At 45.6% G+C, this 24,925-nt stretch overlaps 3 protein-coding genes across 3 annotated transcripts; 1 reads left to right on the forward strand and 2 right to left on the reverse strand.

Moving 5' to 3' along the window:
• Positions 1 to 7,490: 7,490 nt before the first annotated feature.
• On the reverse strand, positions 7,491 to 12,234 carry LOC146656962 (fatty acid synthase-like). Its single transcript, XM_085424744.1, has 4 exons — positions 12,036 to 12,234; positions 11,807 to 11,905; positions 7,812 to 8,063; positions 7,491 to 7,684 (listed from the first exon to the last, which is right to left on the reverse strand). Exons 1-4 carry the CDS (start codon positions 12,123 to 12,125, stop codon positions 7,547 to 7,549), a joined length of 579 nt encoding a protein of 192 aa, XP_085280870.1. The 5' UTR covers positions 12,126 to 12,234; the 3' UTR covers positions 7,491 to 7,546.
• Positions 8,068 to 11,777, forward strand: LOC146656963 (uncharacterized). Its single transcript, XM_085424743.1, has 3 exons — positions 8,068 to 8,464; positions 8,552 to 11,126; positions 11,214 to 11,777. The coding sequence occupies exon 2, from the start codon at positions 8,754 to 8,756 to the stop codon at positions 10,638 to 10,640; it is 1,887 nt and encodes a 628-aa protein (XP_085280869.1). The 5' UTR covers positions 8,068 to 8,464; positions 8,552 to 8,753; the 3' UTR covers positions 10,641 to 11,126; positions 11,214 to 11,777.
• Positions 12,235 to 18,414: 6,180 nt separating the features above from the next.
• On the reverse strand, positions 18,415 to 24,740 carry LOC146656964 (ribosomal biogenesis protein LAS1L-like). The gene has a single exon (XM_085424745.1). It carries the CDS (start codon positions 24,331 to 24,333, stop codon positions 22,696 to 22,698), a length of 1,638 nt encoding a protein of 545 aa, XP_085280871.1. The 5' UTR covers positions 24,334 to 24,740; the 3' UTR covers positions 18,415 to 22,695.
• Between the last annotated feature and the right edge of the window lie 185 nt (positions 24,741 to 24,925).

A 24,925-nucleotide genomic window follows, 5' to 3' on the forward strand; every position in this document is an offset into this window, starting at 1 on the left:
ATGGTAATACAACCACAAATTTGTTTCACAGCTGAAATTAATCAGATAAAAATAAAAACTGCATTATTTTTTAATGCTGTGCCACTGGTATTCTATTTGTACTTGTCTAGATTTATACTCCTCTACACCTCTTTAGATGCTGTATTGCTTTAAAACATTGATGTGAAGATACCAGTGCCCATTCTGCTGGTTAAAAAAATAAGAAGGTAATCTTTAAATACACCAAATGTTCAGGTACATCCTGAAGGGTGCAATATTCCACACAGGCAGGAGGGGTCACTGTTTGAAAACAGTTGCAGGTCAGCTAAAGTACATACAATGGCATAACACTGCAAACCAGGGATACTGGTTAAATGACCATAGGGAGATTTTAAATGGAAAAAACTAACAAAAGATCAAAATACATATGTACATATTACTCACAAATCATATCAAGTTTGAACTCTTTTTTTTTTTAGGGAACAGAAGTCAAATTAACCATGGGTTCAATCTGGTTACAAAAAGCTTTCTTCACATTAATAAATACATTACTCATACGTCACCTGCATGTGGGTAAATCCTAGAGTCATACAGGAAGCAGCGGAGCCAGCTTCCTAGGCCTATACTGATATGTGTGTGAGCACATGGCTCCTGACAGTTATTTTGTATCCGTAATCATAATGCAACAATCAAAAAGAGAGGTGTTTGGATAAACTGTTATTTATTTTCAGGCTGTTTTTTCAAGATCCAGTGCATTTAACAGTGCATTGAAACATTTGATGCTGTGACGCAAAATTACCTAAACACCAATGAAAGGGTAATCAGAAACTTACAAAGTAGCCAGTAATCCTGGTGATGACTCGTGTGAACTTAAATCTTCTAGAAAAATATATGTGACCCTAGGACTTGTCATAGGATGCCAATTTAGCCTGCAGCCTGAAAATAGAGCATAAAATGTAAATCATGGATGGAAGGTTACATCGGACACCAAAAAGCATGTATTCATGCACCGCAGACGAGCTTTTCTACACTTCACCCAGACAAGCTGTATTTAAAACCACTAATGTCAGAACCAGTCATAACGTACTGCATGTAATGTGCCTAACACAGATCATCTCCTGTCTTTTGCCATGTGTGTGAAAGGGCCACAATGTCTAGCGTTCATGACAGAAAATGGCATCACACCAATCTTATATTCACCAAATTACATTCAAGCTATAATTTTTGAGAAGGTTCATGACATGTAGGTAAAATATTTTCCTCTACAAAACTCTAAATGTCCTTTGGCATCTTTGCTTTTTTTTAAAAATTAGCATACATCTTTAAATTAAATCAAAAGTAAGAAATATATGAAACTGATGTTAACGAGGCAGCTAGTGACTAGCTGAATAAAAAAAGTGCTGATGAGTCTTTGCGGTCACATGAGGCTCAGCTGAAGGAGATGGTGAGGAAAAGGTAACGGAAGGAGAGATGATGCAGAAAGGCACAGAGTAGGTTTCCTCCATTGTGTCTTCACTCCTGCAGTTTGAACTGGAAAGAACTGGTGCTCCATTTGGTTGTGTCACAGTCAAGCATGGTGCGCTCTGTGAAGATCACATTCCCTTCTGCATCTATCAGGATAATTGTATTGGTTCTGAATGGATAACAATACAGAGAAGAAAACAATTGTAAATTTAATATCTAATAAGTATGACAGTGGTTATGAAAAGTCACTTTTCAGACACTGTTTGCTGCTGCCCTGCTAAATGATGTTTTGATAGCTTTGGAAAGGACTAACCCTCTGACCTTTTGGCTACAAGAGAGTGTCTGTACCCAATAATCCAGTGTTTCATTGCTGTGGAGGATTGATTACACTGGGGATTTTTTGTGTGTGCCAAGAGTTCACTGTTCTGTGATATTGCTGTCTAGCACAGTAGTGTAGGTGGAGTTTGGGTGCCCCCTCGAATCCAAGAAATATATTATTATTTGAGGTCTGTCAATTCAAAGCTGCTTTTTACCTGTCCATTTGGAGACAGTAAAAACTAATATTCTTAAAATTCTATTCCTAAAATTAAAATCACAATTCAATTTCAAGTTAATAATATACAATCTTTTGATTTGACTAAAGCAGAACAATATTTAAAGAAATTTAAAAGGCCTTCTGGGTTTTGTTTGTTTGTTTGTTTGTTTTTTTGCTGTATTATGCTTTTAAAAACATCAAAATCCACAGTCAGATTACAACAAAAACAAACAAGAAGCACTCTGAGAGCGCAAATTGTATTCAATTCAATTTTATTTATATAGCGCCAAATCACAACAAAAGTCGCCTCAAGGTGCTTCATAGATATAGAGAAAACCCCAACAATCATATGACCCCCTATGAGCAAGCACTTTGGCGACAGTGGGAAGGAAAAACTCCCTTTTAACAGGAAGAAACCTCTGACAGAACCAGGCTCAGGGAGGGGCGGGGCCATCTGCTGCTGGTTGGGCTGAGAGAAGGAAGACAGGATAAAAGATTGGAAAACGCTCACAGGTGTGGCATGTTAGACTACTTTTAATTAACTGCTTCAGCCCACTTACAATGAAAATGTAACACAAAATCTTGTTCCTGACCTGTGCAGTATGTTAACACTATTGGAAGTAAAAATAACTCTAATTTTGAAAACACAACTTTCTTTCTTTCTTTTTTTTTTAATAAAGCTCTGACTTGTATTATGAGTCTGTGGTCTGGGAGAGAGTCTGTAACTCTGTCTGCAAAATACAGGATATAATGACCAATGTTGGGCAATTAATTATATAGTTACTTCTTCAAAAAAGTAACCGAGTTATGCAAACAAAGTTTTTTGCAGCTGTTTACCTAAAAATGTAGCCAAGGCGTTTTTTAATTAAACAGTTCAAACTATTTACAGAACAATCAGCTGTTCTGCATCAAATCTGATGCCACACAAATTATTTGTGCCACTCCAAAAAATAATTTGTGTCCACTATGAGATGAAGGAGAACAACAGCCTGATACCTGCAGGACAACAGCAGATGTATCACTGCTGTAACACCTGTAACATTCAGCAGTCGCCTCATTGTTCTGACACACACAACAAAACTGCTGACTACACTACACACTCACTACATAAGATTTGCGCTAAACGTCGCAAATCTCTCACATCTCCAAGCACCGCCGTCACTCCTAAAACTTCCTCCCGTTTCTAACCCTTGCCATATAATTTTTGATTGGTCCACATGGTACATTTTTCCACCAATAGGAAAGGGTGGTGGGGTGTTGTTTTTGCTCACAGGCTTTCGAGCGTTTTCCTTATAAAACGGCGTTTTCACCGTTTCTTCCCGCAGTAAATATAAACAACGACAGTATTCAGGAAGAAAACCAAACATTGCAGATATTTTTATCATAACTCTGGTTGTACGCGGCCGATCAACACAATTTAAAAACTGGTATAAAGTCCACACTTTTCCCGTCAGTTGTTCCGTCGGTCCTGCTCACATCTCCAATGGTTGTACACGTTGTCATTAACGTGGCTTCACTCCACATCAGCCGCTTTGCTAAAACACCGGTGTCGGCGCATAAGGACGCGTCAGAGCCTGACAGCGACGTTGATTAGCTGCGTATATACGAATGTGAATCGCGTGATTGGCTGGACTACGGGATAAGGTGGCCTCGTTCTAATCCTATACGGGAGCAGCCAGTCACTGACTAACACTGCAAAACAGGATTGTTAAAGTTTTCATTTTAATTTCAATTCAGGTGAATTTTTTTTTTTTTTTTTGTGCGCGCAACGCAGATTTTCTGTGCAGAGACCGTGCCAGCAGTGCGCAATTGTGTACGCGCGCAGCTTAGAGGGAACATTGCTTGCGAGTGTCGGGTCTTTTGTGTTTGTAGAAAATGTTTCATATCTCTGAGTTCAGCTCATGGAAAACAGGAGCAAAAGCAAAAGTGTTGCGTTTATATTTTTGTTCAGTGTAAATGATAAAACATCAGGTTTGACCCAGAATACAGTTTGGTCCACATGGTGGCGCTGTGAAAAGTGCGCGCTGTACTGGTGGCACCAGTGTCCCCAGCCCACAGACCAGTGCTGCCACTAATCGAGTTTCATTAGCAGCATCTAAATGCTGTTTAAAGGTGGACTTCATCTGTCACACAGGAGCAGTTTGGCTTCGCTTTGCTTAAATAATGACCTGGTGTATTTCTGTATACACACCTGCTAAGGATCAGGTGACTTTTATAATAAAAGGTTAATACGTGAAACCTTAAAAATAAAAAGGGCTGTTTTTAGCAGTATTTAGGCTGCAGTCTGTGTATTATGTCCATGATATTCTACATTACAGTAAAAACAGTAATTATATAAAGAACAGATGGATCAGGATCCTGTCTGTGTCTTTACTATGATCTCAGCTGATAATGAGGCTTGAAAGAGACATGTTTGAACTTTTGCATTGATCAGACAAATAAGCCTGCATGTTTGCATGAGCTTTACCTTTAACTGTAAAACATGAAGCCTTTATTATTAAAAAAACAAAACCCTTTTGGTGTCATACAGGTAAGAAAGCAGCAAAGCGTTTTTCTCTCTAACAGACCTTTCATCTGTTTTCTCTGCCGTTGCTCTGATGGGACCTGCAGGGTGTTTTTGGTGACGTGGAGGTTTGCACAGTTGCTGCCTGTGGTGTGTGTAGAAATGTTCATGTTCTAGTCCCACTGTGAAGCACATAGACGTGTCCTGACTTCCTGTCTGTCCCACACTCTGTTGTCTCTGTTTGTTGCTGCCAACAGTACAAGTCATCTTTGCAGATTTTACTGAATTAACAAAAACATTTTTACTGAAAGACTTATTCAGTAAACACGTTTGTTATACTGAGACTGAAAAAGAGATCCCTGTTTACGCTCATAGAAAACGAGCCTCTGTTTTACTTTATTGAAATCATTTCTAATCACAGACAGGATCAGCAGCGTGCAGCTGCAGTGAGGTGTTAGTAGAGGAGCTGTGTTTGTGAGCTGTAGTCTGGATCAGGTCTCTGTGGGAGACTCGGGTTACAGTACTTCTGAATATCACACAGCACATTTCTTCAGAATCGGTTGCTGTTTGCTAACATTTGACCTTTGCCCTTTTAGGCTGCCCTTCTGGCGCCCGTCGATGAGGACTTGGGATCTGACAAGAAGCAAACTGGGGGAAGCAGCAGAGTACCAGACTTCCCTCCTCCAGCAGGCCGGGAGATCTTGTTGCGCACCTGTGTGCCGCGACCAGCAGCGTACTCCAAGGCGCTGCCTCAGCGGCTCTTCTGTGTCCTGATGAGGGAGGAGTTTAGGTTGGCCGGAGCCTTTTCCACAGACACGTCCTTCTTTTAAGTCCTGTGAACAATTCACACCTGGGATAAAGATAAGTGAAGGACACAGGATGGAGACTTTCACATAAAACAATAAAGCTGAATTGAACTAAAGTGAATAATTTGAAAATGACTCAGTGTTTTATCAGCGACACGTTACCGCAGCCTTTTAAGATCACTGAACCTGTTACTTCAAAAAACAACATGTAATGTTGAAGGGGACAAAGAGTTAGTTCATGTTTGACACTGATGTTAATCAAAACTTCCAAGATCCAGGTTGAATAAAACAGCATTAGGTGTGTGATTTCACTCTGCTCCACACACCTGCGTGCTCCAATCAGAGACACCAGAGGAACAGGTGATGAATGTGATGGGGAAGCATACGCAGGTGTGACATACAGAGCCGTGGGAATTACAGGACATTATTACTGTTGATATATTCTCAGCGATCAGCTGTTAGTGAAGAGCATGAAAACCTTACTGCACGTCGGTCAGCTCAACTTAGCTCGCTGGATAATTTACTTGTCAGCTTGAAAACATTTAACTTTAACAAAATGTTCACCAACACGGGTCAGTGTAGGTCACTGAGTCATCCTGCACACTAGCCCTGCCCCGCCCACCTGTGTTTATACACCTCTGCAGCCCCTCCTCCTTCAGCTGGGACATTTGTTCTAGCCTTCATTCATAAACTCGGCTTTCTAACATGCAGCTAAAGTTCAGTCTGCATGCTCGACCCACATACTCCTGGTAGCTGAAGTGAAATACTGCTGTGCGTAAGGGTCGGGCGGGTGACCACGTCACCTGGTCATGGGGTAAATGCTGCGGCCGGGTTCAACTCTGACCTGAGGCCCTTTATTTCTCCCTCCCTGCTTTGCTGTCTGGTCTTCATTGTGCTATTAAATACAGACAAAAAAGTTTGTTCTCCTCCTTCCATCACCACCTTTGTTGCATGTAGAAAAGTGTCATATAGAACCAGTCGTTACTTTAATGGTCTGAACTAAACGGTCGGGTGGCGCCAACAGCAACTAAGAATTTTCTGGGCCAACAGGATTTGTGTTTCAGTCCCTGATAAACTGACCCATCCTCTAAAAAACAAAACCCAAAAACTATATTTACAAGATAAATGATCAGAAATAGTAACGACAACAAAAGCACAGGAATCATAGATCCAACGGGACAGGCTCGTTACAATGAAGGAAAACACTGAGCGACTGTTGAGGCCCTTATTAGTCCTACAAAACATAACAGAAATGTTACAATAAAACACAGAGGCCTTTATTGTCACGTCCATCGTACTGTGACTCCTCAGCACATTCATCTCCAATCAGCAGCTTCCTTCACTGACCCAATCACAGGTCTCAGGCCAGCTGTTGTACTCAGGTTTGGATTATTTGCTGAGGTTTTAGATCTCTGGACCAAAGCCTTTAAAAGGAAACAGTTTCTCAGAGGTTACATCAGTAAATATGATCTCACTGTTACAGTGATCATTCACATCTCTGATTAACCTCTGAAGAGACACATTTGGTCCTTAGCGACGCCTCTGTCACAGGCGTCTGTCAGAACAACAGCGTGTGTTTGACACAGTCCATCATGAAGAGAAGCAGTTTTTCTTCTGAATTAGTGAAATAACTGGTCTGTAAATTACAGTAACACGAGTGTCATTGTTAAAACACAGTTTATGAAACACTTAATTTGTTGTGAACTTATTGACAACGTAAACATTTGCTGGTTGCCACTGTAACTGATGACTGTGTGGTCACATGACTGAAAAGTAAACAAATATCACAAAATAAAGAAATGCCTCCAACTTGTGTTACGAGTAGTTAGTGTGCAGAAACACGGCTGCAGGGTCAGCCCTCCCTCCACAGTCGCTCATCAGGCTGGTCGCAGCGCGTTTGCCTGTCTACTGATGTCTGCATGAGCAGAAACACCAATTTGAGTGATGTTATGTAATTCAGGATTCAATCAATGTGTCAGTGTTTGTTACTTTGTTACATTAATTTTTTAACCACGTTATTTTGTTGTGGGATGAACTTCTGCAAACAACAACATATGGCAACAAAAAACAAAACTTGCAGTTGGAATCGATGGAGCTGTGAGATGATGGGATGTCGACTGGTTCACTAACCATTAACATTTGGGATATTAGGATAACAGTAGCGTGTAAACATAAGCAGTGCAAACACTTCCTATAGCGACACATTTACAGTCTAGTTTGGGGAAAGCTGAGGAATTAGGGTGAAGAGACGGTGGATGTTTAACCCTCCCTTGGTTTGACAGCTCGCTCAGCCAGCGAGTTATGAATGATGTTCTTGATAGACTCCGCCCCCGCGCCTTCTAGGAAAGTGTGGTGATCTCCCTTGATGACGTGGACCGACACTTCGCCATCACAGACCTGAAGAAAGACGCAGTACACAGTTTGAACATTGGAAGGCTCAGACAGAGTTTATAGAAACACACACAAGCGCACACACGCACAGTGAAGATAAGTACTACAGACTGATGTAAATGTGCATCGGTACCTCGCTGAGCTTATAGTCAGCTCCCAGGTTTTGCTCATATTCGCTGCTGGTTTCGGCGCGCAGCAGCTTCACGCTGCCGTGGTATTTTGCAGTAGGTACATATGCATCAGCAGCCTTTAGCTTGTAGTAGAAGGCGGAGGCTGCAAAGTGCAGTGAGTCTCGGTCGATGTCCTTGTGAGCGGAGGTGATTAGGTCCACGGCCACACTGACGCGTGCATTCAGGTCTGACAGCGGGAGCAGAGTCTCCAAAAGCTGTAGGATGTAACCATGGAGACGACTGTAAGTTCATAGCAAACGTTACCGCGTGCTCGCGGAGATATTGTGTCAGGGTCCTGGGACTGGGCGACCCAGGATGCCTGAGCAGTCATGTATTATTATTATTATTATTATTATTATTATTATTATTATTATTATTATTATTATTATTATTGTGTATTTTGGTGTTGCTCCCCCTTCCCTGTGCTTGTGTATGTGTGTGTGTGGGTGGCTGAGCACTTGTTTATAGGCGGCGTCAGGCCTGGAGGGTGTGGCCCTGCAAGGGGACTGGCCACACCCGAAGCCACACACCTGCTGCTGATCAGGCCTCGTCGGGGGAGCTACTTAAGAGAGTCTTGGAGCGCCCACCGACGCGGGATCATTGCTTGGGACTCCACGTTAGTTACCCAGTTTAGGTTTTGGTCGTGTAGTGTATGCCTGCCATTGTTCAGTGTCCTGACTGCTGCCGCTATTGTTTCCCGCAGGAGGAGCGTGGAAGGCTTAAGGAGCAGCGAGCACCGGGAGTGCAGACACGGGAGCAGAGAGCACTTGGAGGACACGACACGGGAGTCTGGGGAGAAACACGGGGATTTATTGTTGTTTGATATCACCCTCTGTAAATAAACACTGTCTATACGTAGAGCACCGCGCCTGGGTCCTCCTTCCCCACTCCTTCCACGGTGTGCCATGCCGCACCGTGACAGAATGATCCCGCCACTTATGGACCCAGCGGTCTCCGAGGAGAGGCTCAGGAGGGAAATTATGGACAAAGTGTACCGCATGTGTGAATTATGGTGGGAGAAGCCTGCGGAAGGTTTGCGTCACGCCGTGGAGAGGCGGCTGCAGGAGATGCTTTTTGAATTCCCCTGGCTGGTGGACTCCCTTAATGCGGTGGTCCTGGACTTCCTACTTTCCACCCTCCACCTCCACTCTCCTCCTCAGGCTGCCCACCAGCTCGGACAGCTGGTGGATTCACTGCCTGAGACGCCGGCCCCGACGCCGACACGGAAACTACGTTCGCGCCGCCAGCGTTCCTCACCGCAGCTAAATCCACAGACATCTCAACAGCCGGCTGTGGTGAGTCATATGGACAATTCATCGTCACTCACCTCGACTGTTTACTCTGGGGCTATGTTTATACGGTCAGCTGCCCAGCCGGTAGCCAAAGCGCAGCCCGCGGCCCAGCTGGTCGCTGTACCTCAGCCTATCGCCCGGCTAGTGATCCAGCCGTCACCTGCTGAATTATCCCCCGCGACATCTACCTCACCGCTTACCGTTTCATCCTGTTCACCATCCACATCACACGCTCAGCCATCTTCTCCACCAGCAGCAGCCTCCATTCCACTGCCCACTCCAGCGGCCTTGTCCGGAGAGAGCGACCTCACCCGCGTCCAACGCCTGATGGACTGGGTAACTCACACCACCAACACAAGGGCAAGAGTGGTGGGGTTAAACGCCATCGAGGCAATCCTGGAGGGAAACCCCTACCTCGGCCAGCTCAAGGGAGTTTCCGCCTGCCTTTGCACCCTGCATAAAGCCCGGGGGGTAGTGCAAGCTCGGGAAACCTCAGACTTCGTCCAGCTGCAGCAGGAGCTCAGCATGCCCGAGCAGGAGCTCAGCGAGCCGGAGGAGCCCGCACCGTCAGCTGAGGCGCTCAGCGAGCCGGAGGAGCTCAGCATGCCCGAGCAGGAGCTCAGCGAGCCGGAGGAGCCCGCATCGCCAGCTGTGGAGCTCAGCATGCCCGAGCAGGAGCTCAGCGAGCCGGAGGAGCCCGCACCGCCAGCTGAGGAGCTCAGCGAGCCGGAGGAGCTCAGCATGCCCGAGCAGGAGCTCAGCGAGCCGGAGGAGCCCGCACCGTCAGCTGAGGAGCTCAGCGAGCCGGAGGAGCCCGCACCGTCAGCTGAGGAGCTCAGCGAGCCGGAGGAGCCCGCACCGTCAGCTGAGGCGCTCAGCGAGCCGGAGGAGCTCAGCATGCCCGAGCAGGAGCTCAGCGAGCCGGAGGAGCCCGCACCGCCAGCTGAGGAGCTCAGCGAGCCGGAGGAGGAGCTCAGCGAGCCGGAGGAGGAGCTCAGCGAGCCGGAGGAGGAGCTCAGCGAGCCGGAGGAGCTCGCTCGGCCGGAGGTCAGCGGACCGGAGGGACCTCCACGTCTAGCGCGGCCTCCTCGCCGTCCACGTCCGGTGCGTCCATGTCAGCGATCGGCGCGTCATGGACCTGTTGCCACGCCTCGCTGTTGCTCACCGGAGCAGCGACGTTGCCACCGGACCCGTGGCAGGCCACCAGAACCGTTCCACCGCCACCGGACCCGTGGCAGGCCGCCGGAGGAGCAGCGCCGCCGCCACCGGACCCGTGGCAGGCCACCAGAACCGTTCCGCCGCCACCGGACCCGTGGCAGGCCCCCTGAACTGTTTTGCTGCTGCCGCCGGACCCGGGGCCGTCCGCCGGAGCTGCTACGTCGCCGCCGTTGGGCTCGAGGTAGGCCCCCTGAACTCTCTTGTTGTGTTGATGGGCCGCCTGTGACTGTTTGTGGCGTCTTTTCGTTTTCTTTTTGCACCGCTGCGGGATGCGCGGTCTGACTCTGAGACTGTGGACTGGGTCGGTTTGTTGTTTTGTTGTTTTTGCTTGCTTTGGTTCTGGCCCTCCGTCCTGGTTCCCCCAGCCGCCCGCCCTGGGTTGGTTGTGCTGTTTTTTGTTTTGGTTTTGGGGTCGTCGGGAGCCGACCCTTAGGGGGGGGGGGTACTGTCAGGGTCCTGGGACTGGGCGACCCAGGATCCCTGAGCAGTCATGTATTTTATTATTATTAGTATTAGTATTATTATTAGTATTATTATTATTATTATTGTTGTGTATTTTGGTGTTGCTCCCCCTTCCCTGTGTGTGTGTGTGTGTGTGTGTGTGTGGGTGGCTGAGCACTTGTTTATAGGCGGCGTCAGGCCTGGAGGGTGTGGCCCTGCAAGGGGACTGGCCACACCCGAAGCCTGCTGCTGATCAGGCCTCGTCGGGGGAGCTACTTAAGAGTCTTGGAGCTCCCACCGACGCGGGATCATTGCTTGGGACTCCACGTTAGTTACCCAGTTTAGGTTTTGGTCGTGTAGTGTATGCCTGCCATTGTTCAGTGTCCTGACTGCTGCCGCTATTGTTTCCCGCAGGAGGAGCGTGGAAGGCTTAAGGAGCAGCGAGCACCGGGAGTGCAGACACGGGAGCAGAGAGCACTTGGAGGACACGACACGGGAGTCTGGGGAGAAACACGGGGATTTATTGTTGTTTGATATCACCCTCTGTAAATAAACACTGTCTATACGTAGAGCACCGCGCCTGGGTCCTCCTTCCCCACTCCTTCCACGGTGTGCCATGCCGCACCGTGACATATTGTTGTTTTCAGAAAAGTAAGTGACACATAATTAATGAACATCACAGATCTTATGTATATGAAAATGCAAAATGAAGATGTTTTGATATTCAGGAGTTACAAATGTCAGCTTTCAGTGAGAAACTGTACGAAGGTTTGATTTAACCGCATGTTTTACTTTAGTCTCCATAACAGCTCCAAACATCACATCATTGTTGAGTCAAACCTGCACCACACACAGACTGTGCTGGAACAGCAGCTCCAGACTGTGTTACAGTCACCATCTTTACCTTACAGGCGCCGTGAGGCAAAAGCTCAGGTTGTGTGGCCTTTAACGCTGATGCCACATAAAGGAATACTTGTGTGTGAACCTGTGGGTCAGAGACAGTATACCTTGTTGTATTCAATGCCAGTGAACTGCTGGATGAAGGCACACAAGGCTTCAGTCTCAGCCTCAGACTCGTTGCCGGGTGTTAGCTTGGCTCTGTAGCTCTGCAAATCAAAAACACAGTTAAACCTGTTCACATGCAGATCATGTGACCAGAGCTCATCCTTCAAAACCAACATCACACACGCTATACAGCATATACATGAAATAAAGATGCGCGAGTGTTTCTCTGACCTGTGTGTACGCTGCCACATATGAATGTGAGCCATCAAAGAGAAACAGGAACTCCACAGGCTGATTCTGGGTCTGCAGCTGAGAGCACATTTCAAATGCTACACAGGCACCAGAAGAATATCCAGCGACTCTGTACGGGCCGTCCGGCTGCACCTGCCTGACGCAGCTCACGTAGTAGGCAGCCAGGGACTCAATGCTATCCAGAGGAGCAGCTGCAAAGGAAACACATGAGGGGAGTTAGTTTGGCTGCACAGTGACATAAACAGCTGATGCACAACATGTGAGTGACAAAGGTCTGAGAACAGAACCACAAACTTTTAAACTGTGAAACAAAGAAAACATGAAATCACATCAGGTCTTTGGTTTTCCTCAGGCCATTATGGAGGGAGCTGTATATGTACAAGTGTTTGTAGTTTCACCTTTGAACAGTCAGACTTTCAGCTTTAACACATTTTGCTGTTTAACAGTTACACACGTTTTGATACACATGATTGTGACACCTGGTGAGGACGCACACTCATCATTTGATGACAAGTAAGGACACGTAGTTTCCACGATGGTTCAAAGTGTTGATTTTGTGTTTTAAAGTTTTTCTCTGTGACTGTAAAGTCATTTTAATATGAGCCCCATTATGCTGACACCCACGCAGACGATGCACACAGCTCAGCAACACCAACAAGCCTGAAACTCAAATGACATGAAAAGTTATCCATGAGGCGCCAAAACACAACAACAGCTGCAGCAAAGGCTCTTTGTACTGTAAGATGAAGATCCTACAAAAGTAGAAGCCTCACAAACCACATGTAGACTGGTTGTGCAAACTCCCACAGACCCTGCAGTCGAGAGGATAACAAGCTGCTCCAGTGATCATGACCAGGACACAAACTGCTTCCTCCTGAATCAGAGGCCTGACTGACAGACACACCCTGGCATAGAGGAGGCTGAGGAGTGTGACAGTTGGAGCACACGCTCAGGTCTAGGTCTTTAAACAGGGGAACCACCACCCCAGTGTGCCAGTCCAGAGGCAGCATCCCAGAGCTTCACGCAGCGCCGTGTCAGCCAGGACGGCCCTGCAACACCCAGATCCTTCTCATCAGCCTCAGGTCTGTCCTAAATCCTAGCAGGAGCTACCACGACGCGTACCACAAAATGCATCGCACTGGTTCTTCCCAGTAGTTGGAACTGGTTGTCTGCTTGCCAATGAATCCTGCTTATTGGTTCCACTTGTGCTACAATCAGGACGAATTGTAGTGGGTTAGGGTTAGCTGGATATGTGCTGGATATGTGGTGGAGGGTAACTGCAGGAGAAGAAGCTAGTGGGGGAGTAGAGCAGGGGAGGATGTGGGTCCCCGGGGCCTGCTGGAGGGCAAGGGCCATGCCCGATGTGAGTAGCAGCAGGGCCAGTGCGCCCAGGAGCACATCTTTTTCGACCGTAAGGGAGACAGGAGGCCGACTCACTGCCTCGGCTAAATGGAGAGGGAATTTCAGAAGGGCCAGGGCACAAGCATGGACCTTTTTCAGCTGTAAGGGAGACAAGAGCAAGGTGTGACGTAGGTCCCCGGGGCCTGCTGGAGGTCCAGGTCCACGCTCGATTTGAGTAGCAGCAATGGCCAGTGCACCAGGAGCACATCTTTTTCGACTATAAAGGAGACAGGAGGCCGAACAGGTCTCTGACCCTTCAGCATAGACAGGTGGCTGAATGGGCCCCTTGGGCCCTCCAGCCGAGACAGACAGCTCAAACGGGTTCCTCTGACCCTTCAGCGGAGACAGACACCGAACCAGCATGTGTGGAGACCTCTGGCAGTGTGGACACTGGCTGGAGCTTAGTGGCACATTGGCTTGGCTCAGGCAGTGGTATGCAGTCCTCAGAGGGCTGAAAGTGTTCTCCAACACATCCAGCAGAGGACAGAGGACTCTACTAAAAAATCCGACTCTACTAACCTATCAGAGGCTGCTTAAGATCAGAATGCAATCATCTGCAGTTTTCTTCTTAATTAACAATAAACTTAGTGTATATGTACTCCTAAATTTGATGAAAGTGATAAATAATAGACAGCTCTCTCTCTATATATATTCTGACATTTAACTAATTCAAAAGATATTTCAATATTTATTTATCTAAAACAAAACAAGTTAGAATAGCCTTTATTGTCATTGTACAGAGTACAACGAAATTGGAGTGCCACTCCCTTGGTGCAAGTTTCAATAATAAATATAAATGTAAAATATAAAAAGTACAAAAAAACAATCGTAAGTACTCAAACAATAGTTTGTACAATATATACAGGATAGCAGCATTAATATAATGACAGTATGAATAGCAGCATAATATAATGACAGTGACGGTATGGAATAGGTTCAATTGTTTTTGTTCTTATTTACTACGGTGATAGCTCTGGGAAAGAAGCTATCCCTGAATCTGTTTGTCCTGGTTTTATGTGACCTGTACCGTCGGCCTGACGGTAATAGTTCAAACAGTTGGTTGCTGGGGTGAGAGTAGTCCTTGATGATATTGCCAGCTCTGCTGAGGTACCGAGAGTTTGCAGTGACCTCCATGCTGGGCAGAGAGCAGCCAGTGATCTTCTAGTTGCAAGTTCACTCTAAATTGATGTTTAACAGAAAAAAAAATGTTTTTATGTTTTTTCCCTAAAGTGTATGTAAATATCTGGTTTCAGCTGTGAATATACTGCTGTGTATTGAAATTCCTCTTGTTTTGCATAGAAATATACTGAACAACATACAAAGCATAATATATAAAATAAAATCTACCTGAGTTTTTTCTTTGAAAGAAGCCACTTATGTCAATTGTTGTGTTCATCAGTACATAACTGAAACCGATTACAGTGCTTTGTTTAGCCGTGGAGGGAAACAACTGAAAATATGAAATAAACACACATGTAAGCTAAGACTCTCTAAAAAAAACATCATTGTTGTTGTTCGGATTTTCATTTCCCCATTTGTTGATTCACTCCAAGAGCAAGTAACGTAATATGGGTCAAGTGATCAGTTTGATATCAATCTTTTGTGATACACCGTCATATTTACATTATTTGTACAGTATGAATGATTTGCTTTGGTACCTGGTCAAACTTAAGCTCTCCTCTGTCTGCCTGTCTACGCTTCTCCTGCAGCAGTTTCTCCCCCCTCGCTCACATGCGTAAGTGCTATGCTCAGTCACCCAGTGCCTGAGCTCAGATCATACCAAAATTAGGGTGAATTTACGACTGTGCGCTATGTGCTTCGAATATTGTGTGTAGTTTTTTGTTTTATACAGTTGGCAGTCAGGCATCAGTAACAAAATCACCAGGCTCACAGTAGACAGATTCACAAGAAATTCATTTGGGCTTAGAAGGAATAAAACAAACAGAATCCTTAATTAAGCTTGCGTTAGATTGCAAAATGGTCCCAGATGAAACAGTCTTAACAACACGAAATGCACAGTTCTTTTGTAAAGGTTCTTTTTATTTGGAAGGAAAAATAAGCACAGACAGAGTCCCCAGAAGTGTCCAAAAAGTGATTTATTAAACACACACAGTTATACAGTGTGGGAAGCCGGTCTTCGATCTTCTCTGCTCGTTACAGAAAGCTTTATAGCCTAATATGACGTCAGAACATTTCCTAGAACTCAGCTTCTCAGAAACCTAACACTTTCTCAGGCTTTATGTTCCCAGATATGGATGAGGGAAAACATCTGGTCTAAACAATTGTGTGTCCGAGTGTGCAGTTTGTGAGATTGTCTGTCCAGGCCAACAAAAGGTCGCTGTCCTCATCTGACTTTACTTTGGGCCGCCTGGAGCCACAGAGATGCTGGTGGTTTTTGCATAATAGAATATTACAGAGGAATGTGTCTTATTCTGCGTGCTCTGGAATACAAGATTAAGCAGATTTACTAAATGATAAATGATACATGATAATGGTGATGATCAACTGATACTAAGTGATGCAGACTAATGAAATAATAATGAAATAATGGCAGTGAAATTACATGTTTTTCTTGACAACTCCTCCTCTTGGGCTCGCTTGCGAGCCCAACTTACACCAGGATTTGTCTCACTCCTCCGTCCAGCCTACAATCTCCCTCAAAGGCATCATGGACTCCGGCGCAGCTGAACCTGCTGAGCCTGAGCTCAGGGCTCTCTCCAGCATCTTTACTAAAAGCCGCCGGACCAGAGGGATGAGACAACATCCAATCATCAATATGACAAGAAAAACAACAAAAGAAAACATGGCAGACATAACAACACTCTTCCATTGCCCAAAGACAGACGTGAACCAGTCTCCCGGTCCAGTGTTCACACCTGATTGCTCATGCATGGTTTTAGATAACATTTTCAGACTCTCAAGCGCCCTAGTAACCGTACCGTCTGGTGCAGTATTGTTGGGTATGAACGTGCAACACATGTCCCCAAACATGGCACAGACACCACCTTTCTCAGCCAACAACATGTCCAGGGCCATTCGATTCTGGATTCCCATTAACGACGTCGGGCCTAATTGTTCCGCAAGGCCTTCTACCGCGTCCCTAGGGAGATTAGAGAGTCTCAACACATTATAATGGACATAGTTAATGCGATCGACATTTTTATTCGGAGTTATCCATAGAAACACACTTTCAAAGCCGGCCGCTATCTGATTAACTAACTTATACTCATCTGGAACTCCCCTGGGAACTCCTATTGAGTCAATCCAGGTTGGCGAGTCCCATCTTGGGTCATATTTGTGCATACTGTTGCGAAATCGATCAACTTCAGACCAGACAAAAAACAACGGAGGCTCCGGAAAAGTGCAATCAAACGATGAGTTTTATTATCACAGGAGAACAACCAGCCGTCAGCATACAGAATGGGTTGCTCTGACAAAAATACACTGGGTTCTGGTTTTATAGGATAACATATCACACCTACGTCAATACAGTTCAAAAATACAGGGTGACAGATGGACAAAAGTTCAATTCGTGCAAACAAGGGTACATCACATATACTTTTAATAACTATAAACTGACATATAACTTCTCCTTTCTTCATTACTTGCCTTTTAAGGTAATAACTTCAGGTCTTAGCATTTCTGAGAGCTAATAATTGGACCCTCGTCATTAATCACTAAGTAAAGTACTTTAGCAGCCAGTCTCAGACTGGAGTAGAAGACGCTTAGGCCTTCACTCAAACCTGACTATGTGTATTGTAAGCATGCATGCAATTAACCTGCTATGTTCTCATCTCCCCTCAACATGTATCATCTGGACACTCTCACCAGTGAAGCTTAAAACCTTCTAGACTGGAACATCAACTCTTAACCAAGCACATTTATGCATTGTGTATAAAATGAACTCAACCTATAAAATAGAAAGGTCAATGTGATGACAGACATATTCAATGCAATATAAACCCTGTAAGAAATATTACTGATAAGTGATACTGTGAAACATGTTATTAATACATTCTTCATAAGGCAAATTATATGGTAGTAATAAAAGAATCTCTGAATCCCAACATTCCCTCTTTTGACATTCCCACAGGAATGTCACCATACTTCATGTTGTATCACTCCCTGCCCCACTCTATGGGTTCCAGGTTCATCTGGTAGATGCCCTCAACCCAGCCAGGGTTCGTAACCCTCGCCACTATCTTTACCAACAATCCTCTGACACAAGGAATGATACAACAACCAGCGATGACCAATATTCCCAAAAATACAGCCAATGAGCACATCACTGATATAGCCACACCATTGTCCAAACACAGATGTCATCCAGGATGCCAGCGGGTTTTCAATACCTGGGCCCTGTGCTTCGTACGTCGCTTACTACATCCAAGATCAAATGAAACATCCAAGACCAAATCATCGCGCTAACTCTGAGCTCGCTATTCCGGTTCCCCGAACACACCTGTTGTTGACGATTAGTATAGCTGGATGAAGTAATGTGAGATCACTGGGTGGCCCAACAGGGGCTACGCATCGATAGTAGAAACATTGATCGGCAACCCTTTGATTGGTCGGCGAAAATGTCGAAGGAGCGCGCTCGGTATTTTTCGGCAGCAGAGCAAGAACTCTTGAGTGAGGGATTTCAGGAGTTTCAGAGTTTAATTAAAACGCAAGGGAACACTGCAAAGGCTGCAAAAGCAAGGAGAGAGGGCTGGCAGAAAGTTGCTGACAAATCAAACTTGTAAGTAATTCAATAATAACAATAATAATGGAGTGGATTTATATAGCGCTTTTCAAGGCACCCAAAGCGCTTTACAATGCCACTATTCATTCACTCTCACATTCACACACTGGTGGAGGCAGCTACGGTTGTAGCCACAGCTGCCCTGGGGCAGACTGACAGAAGCCAGGCTGCCATATTGCGCCATCGGCCCCTCTGGCCAACACCAGTAGGCGGTAGGGTAGATTTATCATATCACACCATATTATCCAATATTATATTACATTATATTATATTATAATATGTTATATTATATCCCCTTTCACATTAGAGCCACAACAGGACCCACTAGAACATGGGAACAAGTAAAAGTGAAATATAAGAATATTCTACAGAATGGTAATATTTATCACTTATATTGCTTGTCGTCTCTTGGAAAGAGACCCTGGAATACTCTGTTTGTTTGTTCATAACAGCAACCAAGAAAAGGGCAGAGCAAAAAAAAAGACAGGTGGTGGTCCTGCACCCCCTCGTCAACAAGTTGGTTAAGTGAATAATACCCTCACGGGAAAATCGATATCTCTCTATGAGCACACTGTCGCGCTGAGCTAAAGGATCCTGTCTGTCCCGCAATATACGCTGAATTCTGAGGACTCTCCTTATCAATCTTGCACCTTCCGCAATGGGTTGCTCGCGTAAACGGACAGGATATGACTGCGACAGACTTCCCAAATCCACCTTCGCTTTTATAGCCGTGGTCTCTCATCTTGATTACACGAAGTAATTTACAATTACTACTCTGAAATATGAATTACATCTGTAATAATCACATACATGTAATAGAATGTTAATAGTACATTTCCCTTTTTTAGGGAATGACCTGTATGTATCTGTGTGAAATCAATAAAAGGATCAAGTGCTGCATTATCTTTAGTTACATTGATGTTATTTATTTATGGTGAAACAGTGGTGGAATATCGCTGTTGCTTTCGTATGAATGACGCGGACATACCTGCGTGGCCGCGATCTAATCCTGTTTACATAAAGTAAACCTGCTCCCCAGCAGGTTTACGCTTACGGCTCTGTTGCTATGACAGCAAGTCCCGGATGGGCTTCGGGGAACCGAACGATCCAGGATCACGCGAAATCGTCAACAATCTCATCCAGCTAACTCACTTAGCGCGGTACGAAGAACAGGCCCCTGAGTGCTCATGCATGGTTTTAGACAAAGTTTTCAGGCCCTGCAGAGCTCGGGTTACTGAGCCACCTGGGGCAGTATTATTGGGGATATACGTGCAGCACATATCTCCAAACATCGAGCACACACCTCCCCTCTCTGCCAATAACATGTCAAGCGCCATCCTATTTTGAACTCCCATCAGAGAACTTGGACCCAATTGTTCTGCGAACCCCATCATGGCGTCCCTGGTTAGGTTAGAAAGTCTCAGCAGATTGTAATGAACATAGTTAATGCGGTCAACATTCTTATTAGGTGTTACCCAAAGGAATATACTCTCAAATCCTGCAGCTATCGGATTCACCAGCTTATATTCGTCTGGAACTCCCCTAGGCGAGTTCAGGCGAGGATCATAAGCATGTGTACCTTGGGTCCCTCTTTTGACCAAAACATGTCTCAGACGTCTGGCGGCTAGAGTACGTGTGTTGCGTTGTGGAATAGCCTTTACCTGATTCCCAATCAGCATGAGTGGAGCTCCTAATCGCACCATCGCACATGTCCCTACGCTTCCTATAGGAACATGAACCAACAGAGTATTTTCCCCACAATAATAATAGAGCCCACTTCCTGCCCAGGTTCCAATTACCGTGCTAGGGCCGCTTACATTGTTGGTGGTTCGTCCCTGAAGTGTGACGGCACACCAAGTTGGATCGATCTCTCCCACCTTGTACTTTTCATTATCAGTAGAGAACTTAAAACATGCATAGTTATCTTGTTTTGGCATAAATGGTCCCACTGTTGTCTGACACTTTCCATCTACTACTGGCTCCTGTACATTTAATGACGTCACACAAATCTAACATGAATGAGCTGGTAGACCCTTTAACATAGTTCAACTCTATGCCATTATTTCTGCTGAGACATTCATCACCTTTACCTGACCCCTCGCGCTTTTGTCTTTCTAGCGATCCTGTTTTAGGACCTACAGTCTCAGGAACTGCTGGGCTGGACTGGCCTCCGTGTTCAGACAAGGGGTCCGGAGTGCCTTGCAAAATACAGACAAAAGACAACAGAGCCATGGTTACTATTATCGCATATAATACACATGTAGTTGTAAGGAACATTTTAATACGTTTCTTCCCATTACGTGTCTCTGATTCGGTTGTTTGCATCATGTTATATAAACTTTGTATTCTAGACTTGTTATATAGATTTTAGATTCTGGACTGAAACTCCCCTCTTTGTGGAGCCTTTAACTTATCACTGCCCCTTTCTGATGGCGTGACGACCTTCTCCGCTGCTGCTCTTCTTTCTTCAGCCTTCCAGGTGGACTACTGAATGGCCTGTTGCACAGGTGAGAGGGTTTATTCTGCCTCTGTTTGTTGACACCTGTGTTGGTTGAAGCCTCTTCCTCAACCAAGCTCTCATGTGCTGGTGCACACTGCGACCAGTGATACCAGGTGTCGCCCTTCCCTTTCAGTTGGAATGCTGTAGTTGTCCTGGCAACGACCTCGTATGGACCAGTCCAGCGTGGCTCCTTCCACTTGCGTTTGAGCACCTTCAGCCACACCACCTTTGCCTCCGGGGTCGCCCTGTCCACAGCGTGTAATCCAGATGTGACCTGTTTGCGAAACTGGAGATTCTTGCCACCCCTGTGGTCGCTGTGTTACTGGAATGTTCTCCTGTAAAGGATAGAAAACAAAAAGCCTCTCTCTGGTACACCTCACTAATCTACTGTGTTCATTTAATGTTCCCTTAATTATTCAAAGTTGGTTCAAGATATCATGTTCTGGGCTCTATCCTTTATATTAACTTTACTTAATCTAAATGCTCTTTATGTGTGTAAAGAGTTTATCTTCTAACCAGGATTCAGTTCATTTTAATCCTTCAACTTAAACATGAAAATAACAATGTCTGCCTCAGTTTTACCATATCTAAATCATCAAACACCCCAAAAGTCCTAAAATGATCCTAAACCCATTTCAACTTAAACCTTAAATCCCCCCTTTATTTTGACACATTTCATGTGTCAAAATAATGTACAAAACTAAAAATGCTCAGTTTTCCCCACTCATGATCCAATCTATGTCATGAAAATGAACTTAAAACAGAACAGTCATCAGTCATGTGCTTAGCCTTAGTCCAGTCTTTACCTCAGTGTCCAGTTGGTCCAACCTTAGTTCAGTTCGTCCGTCCAGTCACCGTCCATTCATACGTATTCACACCAGGTATTTCCTCTTTCTTGCCGAGACAACAAGAAACTGTTCCTCTTTCACAGTTGCGAGTAAACATAACTAACCTCTCACCTATAAATGATTCTCTCTAACTAAGTGTGTGTGTATATGTCGTCCTCAAATGCTCTCTCATCTCACCCGTTGCACTTCTGACCTTCCACCAGACCAGAGGCTCATCAAATAGCCTCGTCTAACCTGCTCCTCAGAATAACTTAGACTCTGCTTTCATTAATGCAAACTTTCTGCAACTTAGTCTTTCTGAAAGACACACACTGTTTAAACCTCTGAATGCAATATCAATGCTGCAGATTATATTATTAATGCAATGGTGACGATGACGATTATTTAACAATAGCAGTAAAATAATTTCCCTGCTCCACACTCCCTCTCTCGACCTCTGGTACACCAGAGGTCGCAATACATTGTGTCCTCGCTCTGACCCTCTCTTGTGGTCCATCCGGCTTCGGGCCTCCAGGATCCTCACCCCCTGTGGTCGCCGAGATCTTCTGCAAAGGAAACAAAACACCTTTTCCTGCATCTCCCTAACTTATCATAGTTGGGACTCTTTAATCAAAAGCCTTATCCTAATTATGTTCTTGACTTATAGACTTGTATTTATATATATTCTTCAACGTTACTCATCATTTTACCACTCTCTTAAAACGCTGACACTAACTTCATTTTAAAACCTCACATTTCCTATGTTATAACCTGTTTTTGATATAGCCTTTTTATTTCATTTTGCTCCTTTTAATGTAACAATACCTTATAATTCTAGTTTATCAGACTTAATCAAAACCTATGCTTTCCTTCCTTTGGTCCTTCTTTAAATCAGAACATTTTGTCTTCTGAAAGTTTTATTTCTGCTTCTGCCAACATGTTTAGTTAACGAGCTCGACTGGACAGAAACAATCACAACTGCTGAACCTGCACTGTGCTCATGGTTAAAATTCCACAACATTTTGTCTTCTGAATATTGTATTTTTGCTTCAAAACTGCTTCTAGCACAACAAGAGTCAGCGGAGGCTGGAATGACAACAACAACAACAATCTTGTGCTTAACATAAAACAAAAAATAACACAAGTAACAAAAATAACACAAGTAACTTAAAAAAGCTTCAGTCCACATTTCAGTTTGTTGAGCTCGCTGTTGCTCCAGAGGAGGCCCTCAGCTGGCCGGGCTGGAGCCGAGGCCCCGGGGATGCTGCTACGTGTCGCGCTGCTCTCCAGCTCCACTGGCTGGTCAAACACAGTCATTATCGAATAATTGTCCACCATGAGGCACGACGGGTCGTCCGACTGTCCAGGAACTTTACCAAGGGGATAGTTCTTCCATGTGACATTATCAGTGCACACCTGCCACGGAGAACCTCTGAGGGCAAGTGCTCTTTCAGCCTGCACGTCTGCCCATTTGCGCTCCTCACTTCTCTCCGAGTCCATCGGTGAGGAGTGTTGCATCTGGTCCAGCAGCATACTCACAGTATATATGGGCTGCTGCTGCTGCAGAGGTGTGCTGGCCTCTGAGCGCTCTGTCTGTGTGTAGATGGAGCAGAGCTGGAACAGCTTCTCTCTGGTTTCCTGAGGGGGGGGATGCTCCATGTCATCCAGGACTAGCTGGATCAGGTGAGGTGTGCTGATGCAGGGGGCATCCAGACATGCAGAGAGAAGCTGCTGCCACCTCAGCTTGATGCGGTCGATGAAAATCCTGTCCTTCATTCTGGCTTTCTTCTGCAACCTTGTCTCAAAATGATATTCAAATTTGTTGTTGTTGCAGAGGAAGACTTCTGAAATCCATGCAGAAATATAGAAACACCTGTGACCGTTGGGCTCTTTGCTGAGCAGCTTCAGTTCCACAAAGAGCTTCTCCAGGAAGAGGTGAATGAAAGACGAAGAGTTAAGCATCTTTAGCAGGGGCAGCCAAAAGCGCAGGAAGGTTTGTGGGACTCTGGGCTCAGTGGGACTGGCACTGTCAGATGTTGCACAGCCTAATGCTTCCAGCTGCTCCATGGTAGGAACAAGAAAACCGTCTTCCAGCAGCACATCAATCAACAGCTCCCTGGACCCCAGTGCAAACTGCTTGATCTCACCCAGCAACGAACTCATGTCTGCTAAGGGGGCCTGCCACAAGCTCTTCCCCTTGTCTTCAGGAGACCCATCATCAAAAGCTTGGTACTGGTCCTTCTCAAAAGAGATCAGCAGCTCCCGAGCGTTTCTGCAGGCATCCACTTCTTTCTGCCTGGCAACGAGCTGCTCATCGGGGCCTCCTCCCAGCTGTCTGGACCAAAACTCCTGCTGGAGCCACTCCAGGACCACCTTACATCCCTTTCGGCACCATTTCAAAGAAGGAAGAGTCCCATGCATGATTTCGTGCCTCAGATCCACCACCCACTCGGGGATGTTCAAGTTTCCAGCCAGTTGCCTCAGCGGCGGGGCCTTTCTCCCCTGCTGGCGCTCCGTGATAAGATTAAAAAATCTTACCAGGGCCGTCCCGTACATCAGGGTCAAGTCATCTCCGGTAAGCTGTCCGGACCGGTCCCGCACCTGGCAGCGCACGAGGTCTGCTGTGCAGTCCACGGCCACGGGAAAACTATCAGCGCACCTGGCCCTCCAAGCCGATATCCTCTCTAACGCAAACCTCTGCAGAGAGGAGTCCATCGAGTAAAGGTAGTCCCGAACCTGATCCCACTCCGCTTTGTTAAGCCAGGCTACCACATGGCGTGTTTTCTCAGAGCCCTTTTTATTCATTGTGCGCTCTCCGGACCTCACGCTCAATCTCTCACTCACCGGGAAAAGCCGCTCGCCTCACGCAGAGACCACTCGCAGATTTATATGACAGAGGACCGCGTTCAGAGCTTCGAGTTTTACAGTTGCTTGTCGCACAGCAACCAGGAAATGATGCTAACGTTTTCTTCGGCTTCGTTTGTGGCTGACGTTCAGAGCGCTTATTTACATGATGCTGGTCATAAACGAGCTTTCTTTGGCTATGGTCAATGGCGTGTCCAGCGGGGTGGCCTGGGGGGGCACAGGCCACCCCCCCAACCAGACTGGCCACCCCAGGTGCCACCCCAAAGGCAAAACAATAAAATTCAATCAAATATCAAATGTCCGATTATGTTTTCACGGTGACGCTCAGATATCCGAGTGTAAGTGAATGCAGCATCGCTTCTGAGCTATGTGCATCACGTTAGCAAAGGTAGGAGAGCCAAGCACGAAAGACGTCACTGCAGGAAACAATTTTTCGGTGAAAGAAAATGAGGACAGAATAAATGTCCCGGTAAGTAATATTAAGTTTGTTGAGTTTAGTAAACTTCAGCGAAATTAGAATACCAAGGAAAAA

This window comes from Rhamphochromis longiceps, linkage group LG12, assembly GCF_057381845.1.
Source record: "Rhamphochromis longiceps isolate RC_006_pf linkage group LG12, R_longiceps_female_GT1.1, whole genome shotgun sequence".
Classification (NCBI taxonomy): domain Eukaryota; kingdom Metazoa; phylum Chordata; class Actinopteri; order Cichliformes; family Cichlidae; genus Rhamphochromis; species Rhamphochromis longiceps.